Consider the following 25,799-nt stretch of genomic DNA (forward strand, 5'->3'; position numbering starts at 1 on the left):
ACTTCTACCCCAAATGCCCCTTTGAAGAGGGCCCTACACTAAGACCCCAAATCTTTACCAAACAATCGCTGAAGCGACTCCATGTTCTTGTGTAGAATTGTGTGAATTGCTGGGACTGCGTGTGTGTGTGAGCCAGCAGTCCGGTACCGCAGTACTGGCATCTAATTATCTGGTCATAGGATTACTATCGGTAATGATGTGACTGGCAGAAGAGACCTGTAATATTTTGACCTGTACAATTCCTCCCCCTTCCATGCTCCTCCACCAGGTTATTATACAGTTGCTATAGAGTTAACACCACTGTACTCAGGTCAGCTCTTGGCTCTTCATGACTGAGCCTCTCACTAGTGTTCCGCTGCATTACCTTCATTAACACGGTGGGATCTGTAAAGCACAATAACAGGTAAAGTGCCATGTGACAGTAAAGCTGGTGAAATTGTCGCTTACAAAAATACATCTGCCCTGAGATCTCTGAAATGTTATCATTCCAGACCGATGAACACGTAGTAAAACATGGCAGTAATTATTTTATGCATATATTCTTCATGCAGCTCTTCTACTGCATTGGAATGCTAAGAGGAATCTTAAATGATGAGGGGAACTTGGACGTTATTTTGGATGTTATGAACAGAATAGACAGGGATGGTGAGAGGAGATCATCCCATAAGCTATCAGTAACCACACTCTTCTATTGCAACGTGTGTCCCTGTGTGTATAGTATATGGAATAATGGACTCTGAAAAGAGTATTATATACTAGTTAGAAGCCCGTCAAAAAAGTTCAGTTTGAGCGCTGAAAGGGGTGACTTTTCTGTCATTTCTGTTCGGCAGCTCGGGAAGGGGGGGGTGCGAGCAGAAATGTCAGTGCCGGCAGCTGTACGCGCCCGAACGGAGCACCAATTGAATTGCGCTGTCCCCTGTATGGCTGTATGGTGCTGTCCCATGTATGGTGCTGGTCACCTAATAGACCTGTCCTCTGTATAGTGCTGTCCCTTGTATAGTATTGCCTCTCTTGTATTTTGTTGCCTCCAGGGTTGCACGGTTTAAATCAAATGATTAAATCATGATTTAAATCATCTGGGTTGCACGATTTAAATCAAATTATGTAATTGTAGCCCTGGATCATGCACAAAGACGCAACTGCACAATCGATGAGGTCGTACATGTGTGGAAGAAGCTGTTCGATGGTCTTGAAGAGATTGGACACCACTGCAATGTAGTAAAGATGGCAAAGGCAAGAGCTAAAATTGCACTCTCAGATGCCCATTTGCTGGCTAATATACTTGATCCTCGGTACAGGGCAAAGAGCTTAGGGCCTCATTCAGAGGCGGTCGGAGGATGCAAGCGGTCGCTCAGAAACTGGGCGGCCGCTTGCATCCTGACCGCCCGCCTCTGTTTCGGTCGTTAGGCTGTGGGTTTACACCCACAGGTCTAACCACCGCTAGGGTGATGACTATCGGGGCTTACGACGAGAACCTAGGGTAGGGTCTCACTTGTCGTAAGCCCCGGAGAGCTTCTGGCTCTGTCAGAGCCGGAAGCTCTCCACTGACATCACTAGTGATGTCAGTGGGGCCTCCCCCAAACGGTAGGCGTTCCCATGGGAACACCTCCGTTTGGGCTGCCACCCCCCCGGCCCGCCTTCCAAACGGGGCGGGCTGTCAATCAACATCGACAGCTCGCCCCCTTTGGAAAGAGACCCACTACGACCGGCGCTGTTGGTCGTAGCAGGTCTCACGCATGCGCACGAAGGAGCCGGCTCCCTCGTGCGCATGCGCACTTGACAAACATCGAGGCGGTCGTAGACCGTACGGCCGCCTCTGAATGAAGGCCTTAGTCCTGCTGAAATTGAGACTACTATAGAGTTTGCTCATGCCAATAATCGTCAAATTATGCCGGTCATCATCAACTTTTGTGCATCCATGAAACCATTTGCACCATTCATGTTTGAAGTGGACACTTTACGCCAAGCATCTCCTCTAGCCTGGTGGATGTCCTACGCAGCTCAACGTCAGTTAGACACTTCTGTAGTGAATATTCTAAAGCAGGTGTTCACCGCAGTTTCATCAAGTGCAGGAATTGAAAGGATTTTTTTCAACGTACGGTTTTGTACAATCCAAAACACGCAACAGATTAGGAAATTAAAAAGCAGCTAAGCTGTTTGCATGTTTCAGAGCCTTTTGAGGACAAACTTGAGGACGTGGACAAAGACATGTACATGTTTGACTCAGACTCAAACAACTGATTGAGTGAAATTCAGAGCCTAATTGTACTTCTTAATGCAACTGTTTAGTGTGTATTTATTATATTACTGTGTTCATTTTGTTACTCTTCTCACTTCAAAAATTGTTCATGTATTACTAAAACAATGTGTAAACATCTAAAATTAAACCGTTTACTTGAAAAAAAAAGTTAATAAAAAAATCCTATTTAAATAAAAAAACAAACAATTTTTTAAATTTAAAAAAAAAAAAAATCCAATTTTTATGCAACCCTGGTTTCCTCCCTATATAGTGCTGTCCACCTAATAGACCGGTCTGTATGCGCCCGAACGGAACAACAATTGAATTGCTCCGTCGGGCGCCATCTAGTGGCCGCCGTAACGCAACACACTTAAATTCCCCCCATAGAGGTGAGGAGCAGTGGAGGTGTGAAGCGACATTTTCATATATACTATCCATTCTTATTCAGAATAATAAGACTAATGAATAACAATAATAATAAGAGTAATGGCACTAACACTTGAGGTCCAAGCTGAACTGTTACAGATTGCCTACCATTTGTTTTGATGGTTAAGTGTTTGGGAGTTTTTTACTTATAGGGAAAGTTTCAAACAATTGAATCAGTGGTTGCATTTTACAATGTGGAGTCCATAATTACATCACATGGGGCTATTGCGGTGATAATATAAAATCAGCTTTGACGCTGCAGTTTAATCAGAAAGTGCAGTGGGGCAGCCGAGTCATCCGCCGCTCCCCGATGATACTGGCTGGCAGCAGTAAGGAGACGTCACAGTCCGCTTCCCCCTGCGCATGTGTGACCTAGACCTAAGCTTGCACCTTCAATAAAAAATACTAATCTAATTATTGAAATGTATTTGCCTCAGAAAAAATGTTTTTATATTAATAATAAAGAACTATTTTCCAGTAGGTGTCTTCTGCTATATATCCATCCTGAGATAGGAGGATAGCTCACATTAATTGTACGGCCGCTGTCCTTGTTAAATAGGCTTGATGGCAGACGATGGCTATCGCTTCTTAAAAAGAGTTTATCTCCATTTCAGAAATATACATATGTTTAGTTGTAGAGCGTGATGATACAGTCTGAGTGATTTTGTCATGTAGATGACCTGTACAGTTTTCATGTATTAACCTGTAATACCTTTTATTTACAGAGGAACAGGGGTGCCGAGAGGGGGGGGAGCGGGTACAATTTACCCAGGCCTGGGCTTCCAGAGGGGCCCGGCGGGGGTCCGGCGCCGCTCCCTTCCTCCCTTCCTCCCTCCCTCGCAGCAGTGGGAGATTGCTCGCGGCTTCTAAGCAGCCACAGCAGTCTCCTATATCTGAGGGGGGGGAGCGATCACACTGATTGCGCCCCCCCTGGCTTTGTGCCGGGCTGAGGGGCTCATAGCGCCCCCTCCCTGGCGCGCTACGTGGCGCTGAAAAAGTATGTTTTGTTTTTCCGAAGGGGCGTGGCCATGCCTCCCACGATTAGGCCACGTCCCCTCTTTACCGGACCCGGCGGCGCTCTGTACGCCCCTGCAGAGGAGTGTATACAGGTTGGGTACAGGATGCCAGCGCTGATCCCGGAAGTCAGAATCCCGATACCAGCATCCTGAAAGGGTCAGGATACCAACCCCTGTCGGTAAGTATCCTAACCATACCCGTAAGCCTACCCCCCTCATGCAACCTAAACTTAACCCCCTCCCCAGTGCCTAACCCTAACCCCCTCCCCCCCCATCCCCACTACTTACCGTCGGGGTGCTGGCACCGGGATTCTGACTGGTGTCGGCATCTGGTGCCGGCATTGTGAGCGCCAGCATCCCAAACCCTGGGAATTAAACGACATACCGTTTATACAGATGGGCGCCTTATCAGTCTATCTTCTGTTTTGTTTGTGTGATTGTTTTGTTAGAAACAAAACTGCATTTTGCATTAGTCTATGGTGATTTTATTAACATTTAAAGCACAGAATGTAATTTGTAACCATAAACCTGTTTATTTCTATTGTTAAGTTTTGTATTATGTGATGGATAAACAGTAGAAAATCCTCATTACAGTTTTCATGTATTAGTAACTTGAATCTAAAACACCCGTGTGTGCATAACCCCTAGGAGATATGATTCCTTTTTGTAATATTTAAGTATTCTTCCTAACGCTGAAGTGATAGTCTCAGTACTAACCAATTATCATTTATAATAACACTGCTCTCTGATACCAATTAATGTACAGTAAGTTATCACTTATATTAGGATAAATTGAAAAATGAAAAGTTAAATTGTAAATGCTGTCTATTAACAGTGAGCTTCATAATTAAAGCAGTGAAGCATAGTAATGAGGGGAGACTTCTAGTCGTTACAGAGCATAAAAACACCATCCGTCTATTTCTATATAGTAGTTCTTTAGTGATTAAACGGCACACTGATAAGCCGCAATATAATGACATTGCTCTTAAGGGGCCCTCTGGCCGGGGATCCGCGTGTTTAAAATGGCGCCAACGACACTGAAGGGAGTAACCCTCGTGCTGCGTCACCATTTTTAAAAGGGCCAATTGGCACTAGGCGCCATTTTCAAATGTTTGACCGGCGCTGTGTGTTTCAAAAATGTATTTTTAATTGTATGTATGTGCGAAGCCACGGAAGCTGCAGCTGCTGCATTCAGGAGTCTGATCCGTGGCTGCTGGGTTATGAGCAGCAGAACGCTGGGGGACCAAAGAAAGCCGGATCCCAGAGAAGATAAGGCCAGGAGCGCCGCAACCCAGACCAAGTCTGGTGGCTGCGGCGGCATGTTGTTAACCCCTGGTGAAAGTAGAGCTGCTGCAACCTTGACAAAGCCCCAGGCTGCAGGGCTGAGTGGCCCAAGCTGGGGACTGAGAACTCCCAGCATGACAGCACTGCAGGGCTATGTTAAAAAAAAAAAGACCACTGCTGGGCAGTTTACAAAAACACTGCACGTGGTTTAATAAAATGTATTGTGGTGAGAGGGGTTGTCTGGAGTGAAATCTGTGCGTTCCGCATTAGCAGTGGAGGAGTGGAATTCCAGGTTTTCACATTTACACAGACCCATCTGGAATAATCACTGGAGAACAGGAAGGGCTTAAAACTCTCACACACCTGATGCTCGTTGCCCTGATGCTGAGTAGCAGCCAGGAAGTAGGGACACAGGCCCTGATTCAGAGCCGGACGCTCTGACAGAGCGCTCGCTCTGAATCAGGGCCGTCCTTCTTCATTTTTAGAGCGGCCTCCTGGCCGCTCGTATAGCTGTGGGTGACGGTTTGCGCGTTGCTATCTGGGTCTCGCGCATGCGCACGACGGCCCCTTAAAAAGTGGGAGGCACATATAGAAACTGTTGTAATTCCTACACCGTTCACCTGATTTGGATGTAATTACCCTCAAATTAAATCTGAAAGTCTGCAGTTAAAGCACATCTTTGTTTAATTTCAAAGCCATTGTGGTGGTGAATAGAGGCCAAAATATGAAAATTCCAATATTTATGCACCTGACTGTATATATATATGTGTGTGTGTGTGTATATGTATGTGTGTGTGTATATATATATATATATATATATATATATATATATATATAGTGATAGAAGCACTGGAGAAGTTAGGGATGGCGTGTATTTGTGTCCCTGATTCCTGTAATATGTGTTTTAACCCCAAGGAAGAGTCTGTTTTACAAACAGATCTGAGTGTCTGCTTTTGGTAAAAAGCCGGAGAATGGGTCCTGGGGGTGTGGATGTGATAGAGAAGGGAGAGCTCCATCCACAGGGCCGTTTCAGGTGTTAGGCCTTACAGCTTGTGAGCAGGCTAATTAGGGATTACACCTGGAAGTGGCTCAATATAGCTGTGTAAGTGTTTTGATGCATTGTCTCATACCTGGGAGAGCAGGCCCACAGGTTAGCTTGCTCTGAGACACTGTTTGCTACAACCCAGAAGGTACTGTGGACGTGAGCTTATTTAGTGTTCGGTTAGTGAGGGAATTTACTGTCTAGTTAGAGCCCAGATGAGTTAGGATTTATTTTATGATTTGCTTATTTGATTATTGGTGTTGCACGAAAACCCACATCTGGAGTGCTGTTTCCTGGCTGCTGTGTGTAAGGAGGTGTCCATCTACCTCAGGAGAGGGACTCCTACCCCGATCATATCACAATTGGTGGAGAATGTGAGCAATTACTAAAAATTGCAGCAGGAGGAAAGTTCTAAGTTTGAAATTTAAAGGATATCAACTCGTGTTCTGTGAAGTCCATGAAGGTGGCATCTATAGAAGCTTAGAGAAGCCAGGTTTTGCTACAAACCTACACCTAAAGACAACATGGAAGACATTGTTAAGGCCTTGCTCCAATCTAACAAGACATTTGAGTAATTAGCATCTTGCCTTATGACGCTGCATCTGCTTGTATCCTGTGATTGTACCAGAATGGCACAAAATGCTGTTCCATTCTTCAGCTGTCCTGGACTGAGCCCAGTGTCTCCAAGCTCAAGCCCTCTGCCAGCTACCCCCTGCAGACTGGTACAGAGTAAGTGACCAGTGAGATTTAGCCGCCACCACCCAGGAGGTATTGCAGCAGTGCCCACACATACCCAGAAATAGGCAGATCCAGGTGCCAGTGTAGCCTGGTGGTGGCAGTGAAGTACCACCCAGTACATCTACGGCTCGATTCCCCGTTCTGCCAATCCGACCCGATCTGCGGGTCATTGTTAGTCTTGCAGCAAAATTTATAATGTTATCACGAACTGATTTGTAGCACAACTAAATTTCTCTGCGATTTTGGTTATCTCTACAAATAACCCTTATATCCTTTTAAAGCACATTAGGTAGTGTGTAATTCCATCTTTCATATACTGTAATTATTGCTAGATTATATCGTTTTGTATTAAAGGTACAATCAAAAATCTTCCAGTCTAATATTGAAAGTTTGGATACTTACTATATTTTTGTACTCTACTGTATTGATCCTTTTTATGGAGTTGGGCTTCTGTTATACCCCTTTTACACCAGAGCTAAAACCCAGGTTATTAACCCGGGTAGCTCCTTTAGTGTAAATGGGTTGGATTCCCGGGTGGAGTGACCCGGCAATCCAACCCAGGTAACTTGCAGGGTTTAACACGGGGATGACCCGTAAAACCATGCAGTGTAAATGGCGCAATCCGTGTCACGATGAGCTGGAGCGCGCCGCATTCCGGCCGATTTGGCCGGCTTCAGTTGCGCTTGGAGATGACGTCATCTCCAAGGGTCCACTTCCTAGCCGGAAGAGCCGGGTCACTGCAGACCCGGCTCCGGTGTGAACGGCACCGACTCGGAAATATCCTGCGTCAGCGCCGGCTAAATTCTGGGTCTGATCCGGTTTGGAACCCTGTTCCAACCTCTGGATCAGACCTGGAATTTAGGTATAAAAGAAGTATTAGTCTGTATATAACTTAAACCCTACTGTTCTCCTGGCAATATGGGCTTTTATGTATGATTATTTTATTGGACTGTTGTGTATGATTATTTTATTGGCTTGTTGTTATACCTGTTTATCCATTTCTCTCTGATTCTTTAGTTATCTGTATCGGATGTTGGGTTTGGATCGCTAATCCCCTGTTATTCTATTATCTCCGTCCTATTCGAGGTTCTAAGCTGTTACATGCAATTTTACATGTTTGCCTTATATCTAGTTTGTTTTATTATCTTATTTTCTGTAATTGTAAACTTTTAAAATCTCTAATAAAAAATACGCAATTAAAAAAAAAAAAAAGTAGCTGGAAGAAAAATATTTGTTAGGCAATAACAAACAGTGATGATCAAGATTGAATTAAAGGAAATTCCTCTCAAAATTAAAAGTGAATCAAACCAAATGTCTGCAGTGCATCAGTATGCTCATTAGATATAGACGTGTCTTCTGTCAGGTTTTGGTCTGTATGGCTGCAATCTTCTCATCTTTAGCAGCTGCTGGCTTGATTCACATGGCAGGCATTGAGCGGTTGTCGATGCCCCTCCCCTAGTGGTGTGATTGTGGATATTAGGCAGGACCCAGTGGGTTATACTACAAATATCTAACAAATGACAAAATACATGAGACAACTTTGTTACAGATCAGACTGTACGTGAGGGGGTACTCTTTCCATGCCCAGACTGTAGGTGGGGGTTCCCAATCTGTGCCCACACTGTAGGTGAGGGTACTCTATCCATGCCCACACTTTAGGCGGGGGTGCTCTATCCATAACCAGGCTGTAGGTGGGGTTCTTCATCCCTGCCCAGACTGTAGGTGGGGGTACTCTATCCATAACCAGACTGTAGGTTGGGGTACTCTATCCATAACCAGGCTGTAGGTGGGGTTACTCTATCCATGCCCAGACTGTAGGTGGGGGTATTGTATCCATGCCCAGATGTTTGGATGAGGAACCCCTTTAACGTATGTCTGACAACCTTAGTGTTCTGTTGCTGATTTATGAATTGTACATAAGTAATACCCCTTTTCCACCTAAATTCCTGTTCTGACCCGGCGTTGGAACAGAGGCCCTGATTCAGAGCTGGACGCTCTGACAGAGCGTTCGCTCTGAATCAGGGCCGTCCTTAATTTTTAGAGCGGCCTCCTGGCTGCTCGTATAGCTGTGGGTGAACCAGTGATCCAACCCTCACTCCTTTTACACCAAGGACCTGCCCGTGTTAACCCTTCAAAAACCCGGGTTTTAGCTCCGGTGTAAAAGGAGTATTAGTGTTCTGTTGCTGATTTATGAATTGTACATAAGTAATAAATGGCCATATAATAGTGAGCAGGTTAAATAGAGAATATGACAATGAAGATGTTAGTGGAAGCTTTGTATTGACAAGGTGGGAGATGTACTAAGCCAGGGGTAGCCAACCTCAGTCCTCGAGAGCTACTACCAGTTCACGTTTTTCAGACCACCTAGCTGGTGCACTGGAGTAGTCATTACTCACTGATACATTTGAAAAGATCCACAGGTGGAGCTAATTATTACACTTACATGAGGAGACCTGGAAAACATGCACTGTTAGTAGCTCTCGAGGACCAGGGTTGACTACCTCTGTACTAAGCCTTGTAAAGTGATAAAGTGGAGAGTGATAAAGTACCAACCAATCAGCTCCTAACTTATTTTTCAGTGGCAATTAGGAGCTGAGTGGCTGGTACTTTATCACTCTCCACTTTATCACTTTATAAGGCTTAGTACATTTCCTCCAAGATATGAGCCCATAGGGGAACTTCATTTTTGGTAGTTTGGATCTTCTAGCAGCAGCGTCTCTAGTTCTTGCTGCTGAAATACAGAAATACAGAGTGTTCACATTTAGGAAATAGATGTACATTGGTGAGATTCTCTAGTAGTATATTTCACCTCCCATCTGTGAAGTTAGTCATCTGTTACAATTGTAGAGAAGCCGCTTCCTAACACAGGTGTAAAGAACAGTTTCCATTTTTCCTATTCACTACATATTTAATGTACTGTAGGTGTTTAGGACCTATTAAGAATGGCTTTATTGATCCTGTCATTTCTTCAGCGTGCTGATCATCTTTAATTGCATTAATCAGACGTACACTAGATACCACACTCCCTGGAGATCCATAGCCTAGACCTCAGGTACAATGTGGTAATGCATAAAAAGATACAAATGAAAGTCCAATTTCATACACTATAATATGTTGCTAATTAATGAATAACATGCTTAAAATTGTCTCTTTAGAGTGTTAATTACATTTTTTTTCACTAGTACTTAAGGGCAGCTAAATGAGGTGTTTCATTTGCCCATAGTTATTATTCATAGTGAAGTAGCATTATTTGACTTGTTACGGCCACTATAATTGTGGATCATTTGAAGGACAATCTTTATAGGAAAACTGCCTCATATAAAGCATTTTAATACTGGAGCCGGTTCTATCACAGGTGCACAGTTGATGTAAAATGCTGATTATTATTATTATTATTTTTTTTTTATATATAGCCCTAATACTATTGTACTTATTTTTTCCTCTCCAAACGTTTCGTTTTTGTAACCCAGTACACTTACCAGAATCACTTTCTAATTAATATATAATAGACCTGTTAATGTACAGTATATACAAAAGTTTGTGGTACCTTAGAGATACATAAGGTTTCCCCAGTGCTGGGGGGCCAGTTAAACTTACATTTTCCTATATTCTACTCTTGTGATGCATTTTTATGCTGGGTGTACACCTGAGCGATGGACCGATCAATTTGGTAAGTGTTATGCACAAACGATTTGAGCATATACACTTACCAATCCGCCTCCCGACATGCCTGGCCACAGGAACCGGAAGTGACGTCATTGCTGGCGGTTCTGCCGCAACGTGCAGATGCAGCAATATATCTGCATGATATGTTGGCAATGGCTGTTCTGCGGGGCCATTAAGAGATGTCTGTGAATGACGTTGTTCACACCCGCCAATGTGCTAACCGATATGTCGTTCAAACGATATATCTACAAGTGTGTACCCAGCTTTACAGGTGCCCTTAATTGTAAAGCATGATAAAATATTGCAACATTGTACCTCATGTATCAGTTGGGGGTTTTGTTTGTTTGAATTTCTAACTTAGTATTTTTAAGTTATTATTTCATAATTATTATATTTAGTATATTAGTATTATATTACATAATATTAGTATTAAAGTATTTAATACAAATATTATATACACCAATGATATACTAGGCCATTGGTTCCCAAACTTTCTTGAATCACGGCGCCCAAGAGTATCAGCATTTTTTTCCACGCCACCCCTAAGCCAAAAGTTTCTAATTGAGAAATTCTGCAAAAATTAAGTAACTTGTGCTTATATGTCATCCTTAGGTTCCATTATGTGGTGGTGGGCAGGGCTGTCATTCTGTTTGTCCACGTTATGATTGGTAGTCCCCAGCACTGGTTTTACCTATCACAAGGGCCATAAATAATGTGATTTGGTCCTGGACCACCAGCCTGTGGTGCCCTGTGACATCCCAGGGTGCCAGGGCACACAGTTTGGGAACCACTACACTAGGCCATGATCATCACGAACACCTTAAAAATCATACAGATTTTTTAAAAACAGTAAATTTTCTGTTTTATTTACTTTATGGCCTAGATCTTCCCCAAGTCCACAAACAGAGGACCTCTGTCTTGTTATTCCTTCACTTTGTGTAGATGGTGGTCGGCCGATTGCCCACTGTATCGCCACCAGCAGCTTCTTAGGTTCTACCTCTTGGTGAAAGTTTTGGTAGGCCGATATATTAGCACCAGTTGGCTGGTTGATGCTGTGAATAATATTGAAATACACCGGTGCACGGGAACAGTTGTTTTTTCTACGTTATGTACATGTAGGCATGATCATCTGCTACATTAGACCTCAGACTCCAGGAGGGGTCTGCTCAGTCTAATGGCACATGGTCCTGTGGACAGAGGGTCCGGCACTCTGCTTTTCCCTTGTGCTCAGCGTTACATTACTGCTGCCAACTTCTCTCCATAGAAGGCATCAATCGAACACACACAAAAAAAAAAAGTGTTATGTGTGTAGCCACGAGGTCCGTGTAAAGGACAGATTAGCTCTGAGACCTATTTGCTGTATAGATCATGTCTTTCCTTTTGATCATTTTAAGAAATAGATGTGCTACAAATGGGCAAACAGATCACATTTCCTAAATTGCGTTATGCAGCGGCAGGGCGCGTGCACTCTCGTTTGTGTCTAATGGTTAATGACACTATGAAATGTTATGTTTCCAAGCACATTCAGTCAGATAATAAAAACCTATTTTCCTAAATCAAAACACAAAGGGGTTTTATTGGCGAAATGGAATTTCAGCGTACGGTAATGCACTGTATGATAGGCCCTGCTGTTTTAATTGCCCACCCCACTATCCCACTTTGTCTGCAGATTAGGAATTCATTCAGTAGACGCAGATGGCGAGACGGTGTGAAAAGTAAATTTCAACCCTGGGAATGCAAAGTTACCGTCGAACAAATATGCTTGATAGCGTCAAATTAAAAGCAGTGGAATTGTTATACATTACTGGGACCGGACGTGTCAAAAGAATCAACTAACCAATTAGACCCCATACATCCTGTCACATGTAATGAGTGCAGTGCGGTATTCTCCTTCCCCTGCCTTCAAAATAAATAAATAAATGCTACTTACTAAATTATTAATCGATGGTGGTAATTGTTTCTCCTTCCACTGGCGCTTCCTGTGTTTTCCCCAATTTTAAATGTCTTAAAAAGCCATTTGTGAGTGTAGGTAATAGAGTAGACGAAGCTTGTCCAGGTCTCTGGTGCGTTTTTGATGGTGATCCAACCACACGCTGTAACATTCTGTGGTCCTTAATAGGAACTGGTAAGCGCCAAAAGTCAACTTCTGAACTGCACTTTTTTTTTAAATTTTAGTTTTTCTGTTTTCTCCTAAAATACAACTTGTTCTAGCATTATTATTGTTCTCATGGAGCAAGATGACGGTGGGAGCTGTCTAAATTTCATGTGTCACAAATATACATTTTGCTTGAAGTTTTAAGTAATGACCAGCGACTAATTTCCAGTACTGCAGAGGTTCTCAGCTGAACGCATACTTAAATTCACTCCACTACTTAAAGCATAATAGAAAAAAAAACTTGTTCCCCAAAATTAAGTTCATTTTGCACGTGGGCATTAAAATGAGCCCGACGCAAATTATTCGTAGGATTCCCAAATCCGCACGTGTCTGACCCGCCCATCCAATTAGAAAATGCGACACTGCTTTACCATCAAGAGACGTCATGTCGGCCTTACGGCGGACACAGATGTAGGTGTTGTCCTGAACTGCGATACAACATCTCTAGTAAAATAACATTGAAGGTGTCACATCCATACACTCTCCTAGATTACTAGGTGTGATCCGTGCCATACACAGTAGTACTTCATTGTTAAGTAACATCTGAGCGGAAAATTCAAACGGCAATCGGTCAATCTATAAATACTAAAATAAAATGACCCACATTAATGGCATCATCTATAAGTTAGACCTTCAGTACATATTATTCCTTATAGAGAAACATTTTGACATATGTATTTTCTTCCCTCTATTAGATATTGAGATGACCCGATCGTTCCCTGTGGACACGCAGATACACTTGGAGGAAATGTTATGGGATGACGGTATGTATTGGATGAATTTATGTGTGTAGACATAAATATTGTAATATGGAGAGAGATGGAGCTATGTGATTGGCTGAGAAGGAAGCATAACATTGGAACGTTCTTTGTCCACATTACAGTACAAAGAGCAGGGTAAATGCACAAACATGAAGTGAAAGCCTCCAATTTCTCACAGTCCTATCCCATTTTTTATGTTAAATATCAGGTTTATCGACCCGCCATGTTGTGTACGGTGACCAGCATAACACGTGGCAATATTTTTAATTCTTAATGGTCCATCCATTGTACGACTGAATTCTGTGTGCATTTACAAAAAGCCATATTCACATAAATGGTTGTAAACGGATGAAGGAGCAATTAAATCAGAAATGTGGAATATAAACTCCGGTACTGTGGCTGCCAGCCTTGCGGCATGCCCACTGGCTCTGAACAGGCCGTTACCTGATTGGTTGTAAAGTATTTGCATGCCGCACGCTATTTAAGTTCCACTTTTTTTTCCAGCTATATTACTATAGCTATAAATGAAACACTGCCAAATAGGGGTGTGGATTGATAGGTCTACTATAATAAGGTAGTAGACAGTCAATAAGTCGACAGGGTTAAAAAGGTAGACATTTAATGATCAACACAATTTTTTTTTGTTTTTTAGCCTAACCCTAATAAAAACTGTCAACCTTTTTCTTTTTTTTTTGTGTCGACCATTCGAACGTCTACCTTTAAACCCTGTCGACCTGAGTTACTGTTGATCAATAACCTGTCAACCGATTGACTTGACCTTCTATTGACCCACTACCTATTTAGCGTAGACCTATCATCCGGATACCTGCCAGGAGTGACTACACTCTGGGAAGTATAGAAGCTGAGTATATGTGACTACACTCTGGGAAGTATAGAAGCTGAGTATATGCGACTACACTCTGGGAAGTATAGAAGCTGAGTATATGCGACTACACTCTGGGAAGTATAGAAGCTGAGTATATGCGACTACACTCTGGGAAGTATAGAAGCTGAGTATATGTGACTACACTCTGGGAAGTATAGAAGCTGAGTATATGCGACTACACTCTGGGAAGTATAGAAGCTGAGTATATGCGACTACACTCTGGGAAGTATAGAAGCTGAGTATATGCGACTACACTCTGGGAAGTATAGAAGCTGAGTATATGCGACTACACTCTGGGAAGTATAGAAGCTGAGTATATGCGACTACACTCTGGGAAGTATAGAAGCTGAGTATATGCGACTACACTCTGGGAAGTATAGAAGCTGAGTATATGCGACTACACTCTGGGAAGTATAGAAGCTGAGTATATGTGACTACACTCTGGGAAGTATAGAAGCTGAGTATATGTGACTACACTGGGAAGTATAGAAGCTGAGTATATGCGACTACACTCTGGGAAGTATAGAAGCTGAGTATATGCGACTACACTCTGGGAAGTATAGAAGCTGAGTATATGCGACTACACTCTGGGAAGTATAGAAGCTGAGTATATGCGACTACACTCTGGGAAGTATAGAAGCTGAGTATATGCGACTACACTCTGGGAAGTATAGAAGCTGAGTATATGCGACTACACTCTGGGAAGTATAGAAGCTGAGTATATGCGACTACACTCTGGGAAGTATAGAAGCTGAGTATATGCGACTACACTCTGGGAAGTATAGAAGCTGAGTATATGCGACTACACTCTGGGAAGTATAGAAGCTGAGTATATGCGACTACACTCTGGGAAGTATAGAAGCTGAGTATATGCGACTACACTCTGGGAAGTATAGAAGCTGAGTATATGCGACTACACTCTGGGAAGTATAGAAGCTGAGTATATGCGACTACACTCTGGGAAGTATAGAAGCTGAGTATATGCGACTACACTCTGGGAAGTATAGAAGCTGAGTATATGCGACTACACTCTGGGAAGTATAGAAGCTGAGTATATGCGACTACACTCTGGGAAGTATAGAAGCTGAGTATATGCGACTACACTCTGGGAAGTATAGAAGCTGAGTATATGCGACTACACTCTGGGAAGTATAGAAGCTGAGTATATGCGACTACACTCTGGGAAGTATAGAAGCTGAGTATATGCGACTACACTCTGGGAAGTATAGAAGCTGAGTATATGCGACTACACTCTGGGAAGTATAGAAGCTGAGTATATGCGACTACACTCTGGGAAGTATAGAAGCTGAGTATATGCGACTACACTCTGGGAAGTATAGAAGCTGAGTATATGCGACTACACTCTGGGAAGTATAGAAGCTGAGTATATGTGACTACACTCTGGGAAGTATAGAAGCTGAGTATATGTGACTACACTCTGGGAAGTATAGAAGCTGAGTATATGTGACTACACTCTGGGAAGTATAGAAGCTGAGTATATGTGACTACACTCTGGGAAGTATAGAAGCTGAATTTAAAGCGAACATTTATGTAAGCAGTAGTGACACTAGGGTGCTTCATATAGTAGACGTTTTAAAAGTGTCTTTGAATAGAAAGAGAAAGTGTTCTATAAACACCCAACTATTTGAAATACCAGAATGCATGAATCCAAGTCTGTTGTGGGGTGGCAAAACAACCCCAAAACCTAAGACACTGTGTTTGTATAATGCGGGGCCATGCATCTGCTGTCCGAGTCCATTCTGCTGACTGCGATCGAATACGCGGATATCTACAGTATGATAGGCGATCGGTCAGCGGATCAGGGAAATTCAACATGTTAAAAATCCCGGACTTGCGGATTCCGGAATCGGGAAATCGAGATTGTCCAACATGTTGGATTTCTCCAATTCCCTGACCCCAGCAGAATGGGGTATTGGGCTAATCCATCGCAGATATGTGGGGCCCCATTAGGTGCGAATTCTAAACATGTTGGACAATCTTGATTCCAACCCGAAAATGGTTGGAAGAGGCAGGGATTTTTAACGTTAAATTTCCCCCGATGGATCATCGTTGTCAGCAAATCTGCATTTTTCATCGCAGATTGGAGGATCAGCACCAGGGAATCACGCCGCTGCTGTATGGCCCATAGTAACAGGCTGATATAAGTTGACACAAATATTTACGACCATACATATATATCCGGTTTATTTCATCTCTGCAAACCTGCGCTTAATACCAATACACAAAGGCGTTATTAATGACCATTTTATATAATACTATCTCCAATACTATTATTTGGACGTGCATCTATATTTGTATTGAAAATTAGAAGTTTAACTAAAACAGACTGCTTGGATGTCTGCTGTCAGTAAAGTCTTAGTTACCACATGATCGTGAAAAAGTGGCGCTTGTCTACGCTCCCTCCAATGTGACTTATGGCAGGAAATTCAGGTTTGACCCTTAATGAAACCTCACAACCTGTTTTGATGCTGACAGGTGTCTCAGTATGGATGTCTATGATGTAAAGCTAATCTGTGCTCCGTACAGGTATGGTTATTCTCCCAAACAGGTTTTAGTAAAACACACATTTGTATTTAGTGATACGTACACCACCTATAACTTACTTAACCTTTGAGGTCAGCAAACATACACACACCATGTGGAACTGACTCAGATGAAATGTCATAGCTTATGAGATGCAGGCATCAGCTCCATTCCAGCGAGTCTGCTCCATGTTTAAAGCGGCAATCTGGTTGCTGCTTTAAAACAAGCATGGAGCAGACTGGCCAGGATTGCGCCAATGTCTGTATCCCGCTCGCTGTTACATTTCCCCCTTAGAGAGTGTGGAGATAAAAGTTGTTCATTCTGTTTTCAAAAAGGAACAAAACATAACACTATTGTATCACACATCGGGATCATTAATCCCTTTGCCTACAAAGTCTATGTCGCCATGAGCAGTGAGGAGCGGCTCCTTCCTGTGCATACTGGATTTTACACGTTTAAGGCTGGCCTGGATCTCTACCACTGTCTGTGTGAACACCAGAGGCATTGGACACTATGATTATGTTGTGTGTATGATCCATGGGGTGGTATTTGCATTTTATATAGATAATCTAACTTTTTCATTTATCACTAATATGGTGAAGGACACTTGTGTATATGATACTTCATTATATTATATTGTGTACAAACACATTATATATATATATATACACACACACAAAAGTTGTATGGTCTAAGGGCCTGATTCAGAGCCGGACGCTATTTGCGCTCGCTCGATAAGGAAAAAAGGGGTGGCTATTCAAATGAACCGTTCGCTCTTTGCGGTCTGTTCACGCCTCTAGGTCTGAACGAGCGACCAAAACTTGCGGTCGTTTTTTGGAAAACGACGCCCCCTGGCCGCTCGCATCCTACGTCATGTCCGCTATTTATTAGATTAATCGAGTACATCGACCAGCGTATGAACTGCTCGCTATTCTTGTGGTTGGTTTTTCCTACGACAATCATGCGAGCAGTTCTGACTATAAAATAACCCAGTGACGTGGTCAATGACGCTGCTGTATTAATTATGCACACCCATAAAACGCCCGTTTTGACCTTTAAGTACGCCTGCGTTCTGATCTCCACTCCCCGTTTTCAAGCACCTTCCCGTTACCACCCACAAACGCCTCATTCTGTCACTCAAAATAGCAGGCATTCGCTATTTAGCGAACAAACGATTTTCGGCCGCACTGACTGGTTCGTGCATGCGTATTACCATCCGTACGCATGCGCAGTTGGGCAAACATCGCTCGGAACGAACGAGCGGCCGCTTACGAGCGGCTCTGAATCAGGCCCTAAGAGTGAGGCAGCATTACTCTATAGTTGGAGGGAAGTGTGCTCATTGCTGACATAGAAATACAGAGTTCCTCTGAGTTGATAGTGTATTGAGCCGGCTCATCATAAACACCAGTAAGACAGATTTTTATGCATCAGTTAAAGACTTAAATAACTATAAATGAGGCCATTGGGTATATTTTGGAACACCACGAGTTATTATTCACATACATCCCCTTTGTAAGTACTTTCTCATGCATCTTTCCATTTGGAATGGAACAGAATGCACGTCAGACGTCATTGATCCCGATGATTACTATAAGGGCCATTTACAAGGTTGTTATGGGCAATTTTTTGGAAAATGCAGGACAGGACCTTGCACTATTTATTTGCATTCGTTTATTCTGCACTTTTCCTGCATAGCCCACAAACCACATGTTGAACAATCCTTGTGATAGTCATAGGGATCAGTGCTCAATATATAAAACCCCATCTGTTCTACCTGTCTATTGCAGATGCCCGCCCATGTACACCCAATTTTAATAGAGTAGTAGTTGTCCAACTACAAGTGCAATATTCTAATTAGTTTCTCATCTATCCAATGAGCAGACATTATCGGGCTGATGCTGAGTCTCATGCAAAGTGGCTATAGGCATCCGTGGAGGGCTGTACTTTATGCTAATGCAGGTATCCGTTCAACTAATGAGAGGGATGGTGTGTGTGCAAGCAGACAGCTGTGCCGCCCGTTGAATTTATACCAGCCGCCCCAACAGTCCTCAGGCTTAGCTTCCCCATACACACAGCTTTTCATACACACCCATAAGTCAGGGTGGTTCCGTGTGATTGCTTTTCCACCGCCCAGTTCCCGCCTCAAAACGCCCTATTTAATGGATAGACAGATTAGGCCCAGTTGTGTCAGACTATAGGAGGGACATACAAAAAAAAGAAAATGCGTAAAGTCTGTTCTGCACAGGCGCTGTATGGAAAAAGCTCGCCGCTTGCATTCGTGAAGAGAGATCTGTGTGGCTGTTAGCCCTTATTTGACACTGAAGATCCTGACAGCAAGCATCTTTGGGTTATGTTGTTCACTTGCAATTTTTGCTATTCTCTCCTAAACCCTGGGATATATATGCACAGTATATATACGGCTTTCAAATATATTTCCTTTCTTATAAACAGATGGCGAACATTACTCCTTCCTGTGTCGATGTGGTGGACAGTATATTATCGACGAAGGGGACTTGGAACAACCCTCATTAGTGAACTGTAATTCCTGCTCATTGATTATAGAAATCTTACAGGGAGAACGGTGAGCTTGGAGAATGAGATGGAAGGTGGCAGAATTCAAACTAATATGGACTACAGACATATGGTTTATAAGTCTTATCACCCCTGTTTACAGCTGTTTGTTAGATCTGTATATACTGTACTATAGTGTTTCTATAATTGTGTTGTTTTTTGAAATAAACTTTAATTTGTACATAGCCAGTTGGTGGAGTGTGCAGGGTAATAAGTACATAATAAAATCTTATAGTGGGCATTTGGATGTACTATGCAAGGAGGGAGCCCATCTATAAATCTATTATTTGGGTTATTACGTGGATTGGATCTGGTTCGGTGGTAAAACAGCCCATGGCAATGCCTACCAAAAAGAAGTAGAAACATAATTTGTATAGTAGGAATGCGGGTACATGGCGCTGTCCCTACGCATTTAGTATTGGACAGGACTTATTATACTGACACATAAGCTGGGTACACACGTAAAGATTTTGTGTCCAACCATCCAACTAGTTGATTGGTTGGAATGAAAATCTGGTAAGGTATGGGAGTAACTGACAATCAGCAATTTGCTCCCAAATCCCAAATGGACAAAAACTGTTTGTTAAATGTTTGATCCAAACAATTTGTTCAAACTTGTCTGACCGACCATTTTCATCTGTTTTCTGGCATTTAGGAGCAAATTGCTGATCATCAGTTGCTCCCATACGTTAAGAGATTTTCATTCCAACCAATCAACTAGTTGGACAGAAAATCTTTATGGGTGTACCCAGCCTAAGGAGCACCACCAACTTTATTTGAATTTTGTTACCTGTGGGAATTTCATGAATACATATTGTAGGTCTCTGTTATATCCAGCAGATCCATCAGCTCAGTGCAGAGTCTATTTTTTGGTTTCTGGAAGGAGGGCTTAGTCTGGGGCGAATGCTGCATCGTATAGACCTCAATCTTAGTGCTGGAGATGGCTATCGTGTCCCAGGTGGGCAGCAGTATTGTATGATAGCTGCCGCCTACTATCAATTTCCAGCCTGGACCATTTCATATAAAGTGTATATACAAGATTGTTGATGTGGCAAGTTTTCAAGGGCAGAAGTTTGGTAAAGCCATTTGGCATCTTCTCTGTAAGGTTGGATACATCTTCGTAGATCATTACAGGGCATCTTCTCTGTAAGGTTGGATACATCTTCGTAGATCATTACAGAGCATCTTCTCTGTAAGGTTGGATACATCTTCGTAGATCATTACAGGGCATCTTCTCTGTAAGGTTGGATACATCTTCGTAGATCATTGCAGATCATTTGTTTTACTCTGCTCCGCTGTACAACTACAGAAGTCGTGGTTAATGCTGTCATGCAGTTACAGTAATCTATTGAAGGCATTGGTAGATACTAAATTGGCTCCAGCCCCTTTATCTCCACATGCAAACATATAGATCTAATAGGGATTTTGTGCACTAGGGCCCGATTCAGTGGTGGACGCAGCGGCGATGTTGCAAACCAACGGTTGATGTTTTAAGTCTGTGCATGCGTCCGAGTCGTGCAGCTCAGTATCGGACGTACATGGTCTGACATTTTTAGTGGGCATTCCTGGGAGGCAAAGCTGAAGGCGACTGCGTGATGGAAATCCACTGTCCTTAAAACGCTGCAATTGGGCGTCTCAGTTGTTTGAAAATCAGGGGGCGACATTAGCATAAAGATGAAGATGGTCAGTGTATAATGTGCAAGAGCCACGAATCTATGACTTCGAAACTGCTCTAAAATATTAAGAGTTCCAGATATGGCCAACATAGTGACCTAGGGGCCTGATTCAGAGTCGTATGCAAAGCCAATTGTTTGCGTGCAACTCCGATGGTGGCCGATCGGTGTATGTGCAGGATCTGTGCTGTGCAGATCGGCGTCTACGAGCTCACACACAGTGCCCGGATGCTATAGTCTGATTGACAACGGGGGTGGCATCAGGAAACGCGTGGCCCAGTTTTCTGGGCGTGCTGAAACCAGTGTCTGTGTCTTTGTACCCAGCTTCACTGGCTTCAGCTGCATGGAACACTGGGTAACCTGAGGACTACTCAGATGACTGATGGTCACGCAGAGTGATCAGCTACCGCGCCCGGATCACAGAAGCCGGCAGGAGGAGGCGTCTATTTACACCAGACGCCTCCTGCGGCACTAGCATAGATTAGCATCACTGCTGCATCTGCTAAATGCACAAGACTTGACTCAGGCCCTATAAACACAATGATGCTAAAAAAAAAACAAACAGATTAAACTATTCAAAATTAAGATAATTTTATTAGAAATTAAATAAGTAAAATATCCTTTTGAAGATTAAATTAGAAAAAAGAAAAGGCAACAGCCGTGGTCAGTTATCTTGTAGTACACGCTTATTCGGACTGTCCTGCAGAGCGCCAAAGGAGTGGAAAGGCCATATCTACAAAGTATAAAACAGAAACGGACATATGAAATAGATGGTCAGAGTACATAAGAGAAAGCGGATGACACTATGGGCAAAATTTACTAAGCGCCGTTTTCTAATCCCCGGTGGTTTGACGGCGGGTTCTATTCTGTTCTAAACTCCGGGGGTTTGGTGGCGGGTTCTAAACCCCGGGGGTTTGGTGGCGGGTTCTATCCTGTTCTAAACCCCGGGGGTTTGGTGGCGGGTTCTAAACCCCGGGGGTTTGGTGGCGGTTTTGCAGTAGTTTCTAAATGACAGCCCAGTTCTATTCTATTCTAAAATGTGTTTTGACTGCGGTTTTGCTATCTGCAGATTTACTAAGGCCAAATCTGCCGTCAAAACACATTTTAGAATAGAATAGAACAGGGCTGTCATTTAGAAACCGCTGCAAAACCGCCACCAAACTCGCTGGGTTTAGAACAGAATAGAACCTGCCGCTTTGCAAATTTTGCCCTATGTTGGGTGAGCAAATGTAAAGTTGGAAAGAAAGTCCTAGCCCAACTTTACATAGCAGTGGAAGAATAAAACTGCCTAGCCCATGTGAAACTATCAAGATGTTGTGTCTTATACAACTTGACTTAAGCAGATGACATTGTGCAGGATGTTAAGAAACCGCACAGTAAAACGGGCAATATCACAGCTCCTCTATTTCTACGCAAATCCGAACAGGATTAAAGAGTCTTGTGTTAAAAGCAGCACACATGAATGAAACAGGAGAAATCTACTTTTATACATACAATGCGACCTTCGGAATTATCAACTTGGGGGAATGGCAGGGTGCACCCGACTGGATAGGTGCCAGGACCATCCAATCTGGCCTCAGGTCTACTAGCACACCGTGCGAGAAATTTTAGAACCCCACCCCTATCCAATGGAGAGTCAAAATTTATCCGCACTCTGGCTGTTGAATTTATTTTAATCAACTTTCAGAAAACACAAATATATTATTTTTCGACATAATCTGCTTTTCAACGCACTTTGTCCATCTGTCAACAAGCTTTCATATTCCCTCATTAAAAAAATGTTTTAGGCTGAGCTGCAAGCCACGAATGCACCGCTGTCCGTGGGGCAAGATCAGGACTATAGGGATGATGCTTTAACACCTCCAAATTAAGTTTTTGGAGAGTGTCGACAGTATAAACAGCGGTGTGCAGACGTGCATTGTCATGCAACAACACAACACCCTTGGATAGCAGTCCTCTGTGTTTTATATGAGTTTTAGGCTTCAGCTCTTCAGTGAGCATCTCACTGTAATGAGCACTGTTGATTGTTGAACCTTTTTCCTGATAATGTTCCAATACTGACCCTTGAGAATCCCAGAAAACTGTAAGCATCAATTTTCCAGCTCATAGTTGACTTATGAGCCTTTCATCTACCTTAGAGTATCGGTCCAAATTTTGTTTGCAGATGTCCAAACGCTTCTGTTTGTGCTCTTCCATGAGTTGTTTCGGTACTCATCTCACACAGACCTTTCGAAACCCAAGTCTGTCATGCATTATTGCATAGGCAGAGCCATGGCTGATTTTCAACATAATCCACTGTCACTCGTCTACACAACAGAATCCGTTCACGTGCATGCTCAGTTTTATCAGCCGTAGATGGGCGCCTGGGTCCTTCTTCATGGCTGACACTTGTGCGACCTTCTTAGAACTTCTCTATCCATTCATACACACTTCTTCGTGTCAAAACAAATCACTGCACGCTGCTCTTTCGTGCGAATCACAAGTGGAGCAGCCATTTTTTCTTGCACTGCAGTCACAAATGAACTGATGTAACACGATGAAACCTGCACAGCAGTGACCGGGGAGACAGCGACCTAGTACGGAAAGCGTTGATACGACAATGTGACCAACAGAAGTTTTAATATAACTGGAGTGCGGATAATTTTTGACTCACCTTTGTATATCCATAATTGATTGTTTTTTAATAATAAAGTTAAAAAAGTAACACACAACGGCCCTCACGGGGGTAAAAAACAAAAAACAAAAACACACATTGTCCACGATAGGAGCACATTTAGCGTTCCCGCTAGGCTGTTTTAGCGGGGCGCCCTGCCCACCTTCTGGAGGGCAAAAAGCGCCCTGCCCTCACAGCCTGCGGGGGCAGTCTTCACCCGCGGGTCGCAGTGTCCCATGGGTGGAGAAATGTGCGGTGACTCGGTCACCACCGGAGAATAGACACTGGGCGCATGCGCCCGGCATCTATTCTCCCTGTCTGCAGCACTTGTGGGCTGCCAGGTGTGTCCGTAAGTGCCGGGCACGCCCCCAAGTGTGACGAAAAAGGGGGCGTGTCTTAGACACGCCCCCTTATCAATGACCACGCCCCATTTTCAGGTGCGCGCGCACAAAGGTGCCCTCACTGGCTCCGGCGCCCTGCCTGCCGCCGGAGCTAGAGTGAACACTACACATTGCTGTTTGGGCCCTCTAATCAGAACTAACAATTTTGATGCAGCTAAACCTCGAAAAGGCACGGGCGCCCAAAAACAACTGAATATCGCACCCCGATCTCCCGTCACTTTAAATGGGAGAACAGGCGTGATAAAACAATTGAATCGCCCCATGGATCTCAACAGCTGGAGTAAAAAAGAAGGATTGAGAGTACAGTGGAAGAGAAGCTGGAAAACTAGTCACATGGAAAAAGTCTTTTTTTTTTTTTTTCATTATGAAATATAGGATTTCATATTACCCTAAAAGAAACTCGTCCTCGGATTAAGGCGTAGGGGACTGGTCCATAACTTCTGGAATCTGTGGAGTTTTTTAAATTGTCCCCTTCTAACCAAACATGGCCCTTGGGTATCTGTGAGATAAGGAAAAAAAAATACTTAATAAAACCCAAAATGTTATGTTACTCTTCAAACTCCTGTATGAGGCTTTAAGCATTTGTTCAGATCACTTTTGGATGGAATTCTGTAAATTAAACATTAATTCAGAATATTACCAAAATGGACTGCAGATTTCCGCCTGATGAGGCAGGGTCCATTCTCTGTTTTCTCCTGCTGGCAGCATGTTCTCAGTGGACAACAAGCTGCCTGTAAGATGAAAAGTTGCCTCACCAAGAGTTGACACCATCACCCGACAGGCAGCATGTAGACCATCAACCGCACACTGAGAAAAGCATCATCGGACTTAAGCTGGCCACACACTAGACCAACTTACATCCAACCATCCAACTAGTTGGTTGGAATGAAAATCTGGCAAGTGATGAAAGCAAATGACAATCAGCAGTTCGCTCCCAAACGCCGGAAAATGGGCTAAAAACTGTAGTTTGAACAAATAGTTTAGATCAAACATTTAACAGACTTGTCTGAACGACCATTTTCATCTGTTTTCTGGCATTTAGGAGCAAATTGCTGATCATCAGTTACTCCCACACGTTACCAGGTTTTCATTCCAACCAATCAACAAGTTGGCTAGTTGGATGTAAGTTGGTCTAGTGTGTGGCCAGCTTAAGGCCCTGATTTAGAGCCGGACGCTCTGACAGAGTCAGGGCCATCCTTCCTAATTTTAGAGCGGCCTCCTGGCCGCTCACATAGCTGTAGGTGACCACCCACAGCTATAGCGAGCAGCCAAAAAGATGGTCGCGATGGTCAAGACCATCGCGACCATCGGGCTTGCGACGAGACACTTGTGGTAGGGTCTCGTTGCCGCAAGCCCTGGAGTGCTTTCGGCTCTATCAGAGCCGAGAGCACTCCCACTGACCTTACTTGTGAGGTCAATGGGGCCGGCCCCAGACGGTAGGCGTTCCCATGGGAACGCCTCCGTCTGGGCAGCAATGCTCCCGGCACGCCCACCAAAGGGGGCGTGCTGTCATCATCGACAGGACGCCCCCTTTGTAGTGAGACCCATAGCGATGGCTTGGTTGTCGCTATCCGGGTCTCGCGCATGAGCACGACTGAGCCGGCTCCCGCATGCGCACTGGGCCAACATCGACCCGCTTGCAAGCGGGTCTGAATTAGGACCTAAGCTTTTTTCATATAGTCAGCCGCTAGTCCATCAACAGCACACGGAGGAAAGCATAGCCGGACAGAGCTTTTTTCATAAA

At 43.5% G+C, this 25,799-nt stretch overlaps 2 protein-coding genes across 8 annotated transcripts in view; one reads left to right on the forward strand and one right to left on the reverse strand.

The window, feature by feature from the left end:
* DNAJC24 (DnaJ heat shock protein family (Hsp40) member C24) overlaps nucleotides 1-19,483 on the forward strand; it is a 70,402-nt gene extending 50,919 nt beyond the window's left edge. Inside the window, exons 4-5 of one of the 2 annotated variants that reach the window (XM_088470416.1) lie at nucleotides 13,262-13,330; nucleotides 19,209-19,482. In XM_088470416.1, coding sequence (XP_088326542.1) covers nucleotides 13,262-13,330; nucleotides 19,209-19,342 — 203 coding nt within the window. In that variant the 3' untranslated portion in view covers nucleotides 19,343-19,482. Of the gene's footprint in view, nucleotides 1-13,261; nucleotides 13,331-19,208 lie in introns of both variants that reach the window. The other variant, XM_088470417.1, reaches the window with a different exon arrangement.
* A 2,092-nt stretch (nucleotides 19,484-21,575) lies between these two features.
* The window catches only part of IMMP1L (inner mitochondrial membrane peptidase subunit 1), a 41,831-nt gene continuing 37,607 nt past the window's right edge, over nucleotides 21,576-25,799 (reverse strand). For all 6 annotated transcript variants that reach the window (XM_088470426.1, XM_088470423.1, XM_088470427.1 and 3 more), the window contains 2 exons: nucleotides 24,444-24,554; nucleotides 21,576-21,734 (listed from right to left, as the gene is read on the reverse strand). In XM_088470426.1, coding sequence (XP_088326552.1) covers nucleotides 21,666-21,734; nucleotides 24,444-24,554 — 180 coding nt within the window. In that variant the 3' untranslated portion in view covers nucleotides 21,576-21,665. The remainder of the gene's footprint in view (nucleotides 21,735-24,443; nucleotides 24,555-25,799) is intronic.

This window comes from Taudactylus pleione, unplaced genomic scaffold (assembly GCF_031769625.1).
Source record: "Taudactylus pleione unplaced genomic scaffold, aTauple2 ptg000100l, whole genome shotgun sequence".
Taxonomy (NCBI): Eukaryota; Metazoa; Chordata; class Amphibia; order Anura; family Myobatrachidae; genus Taudactylus; species Taudactylus pleione.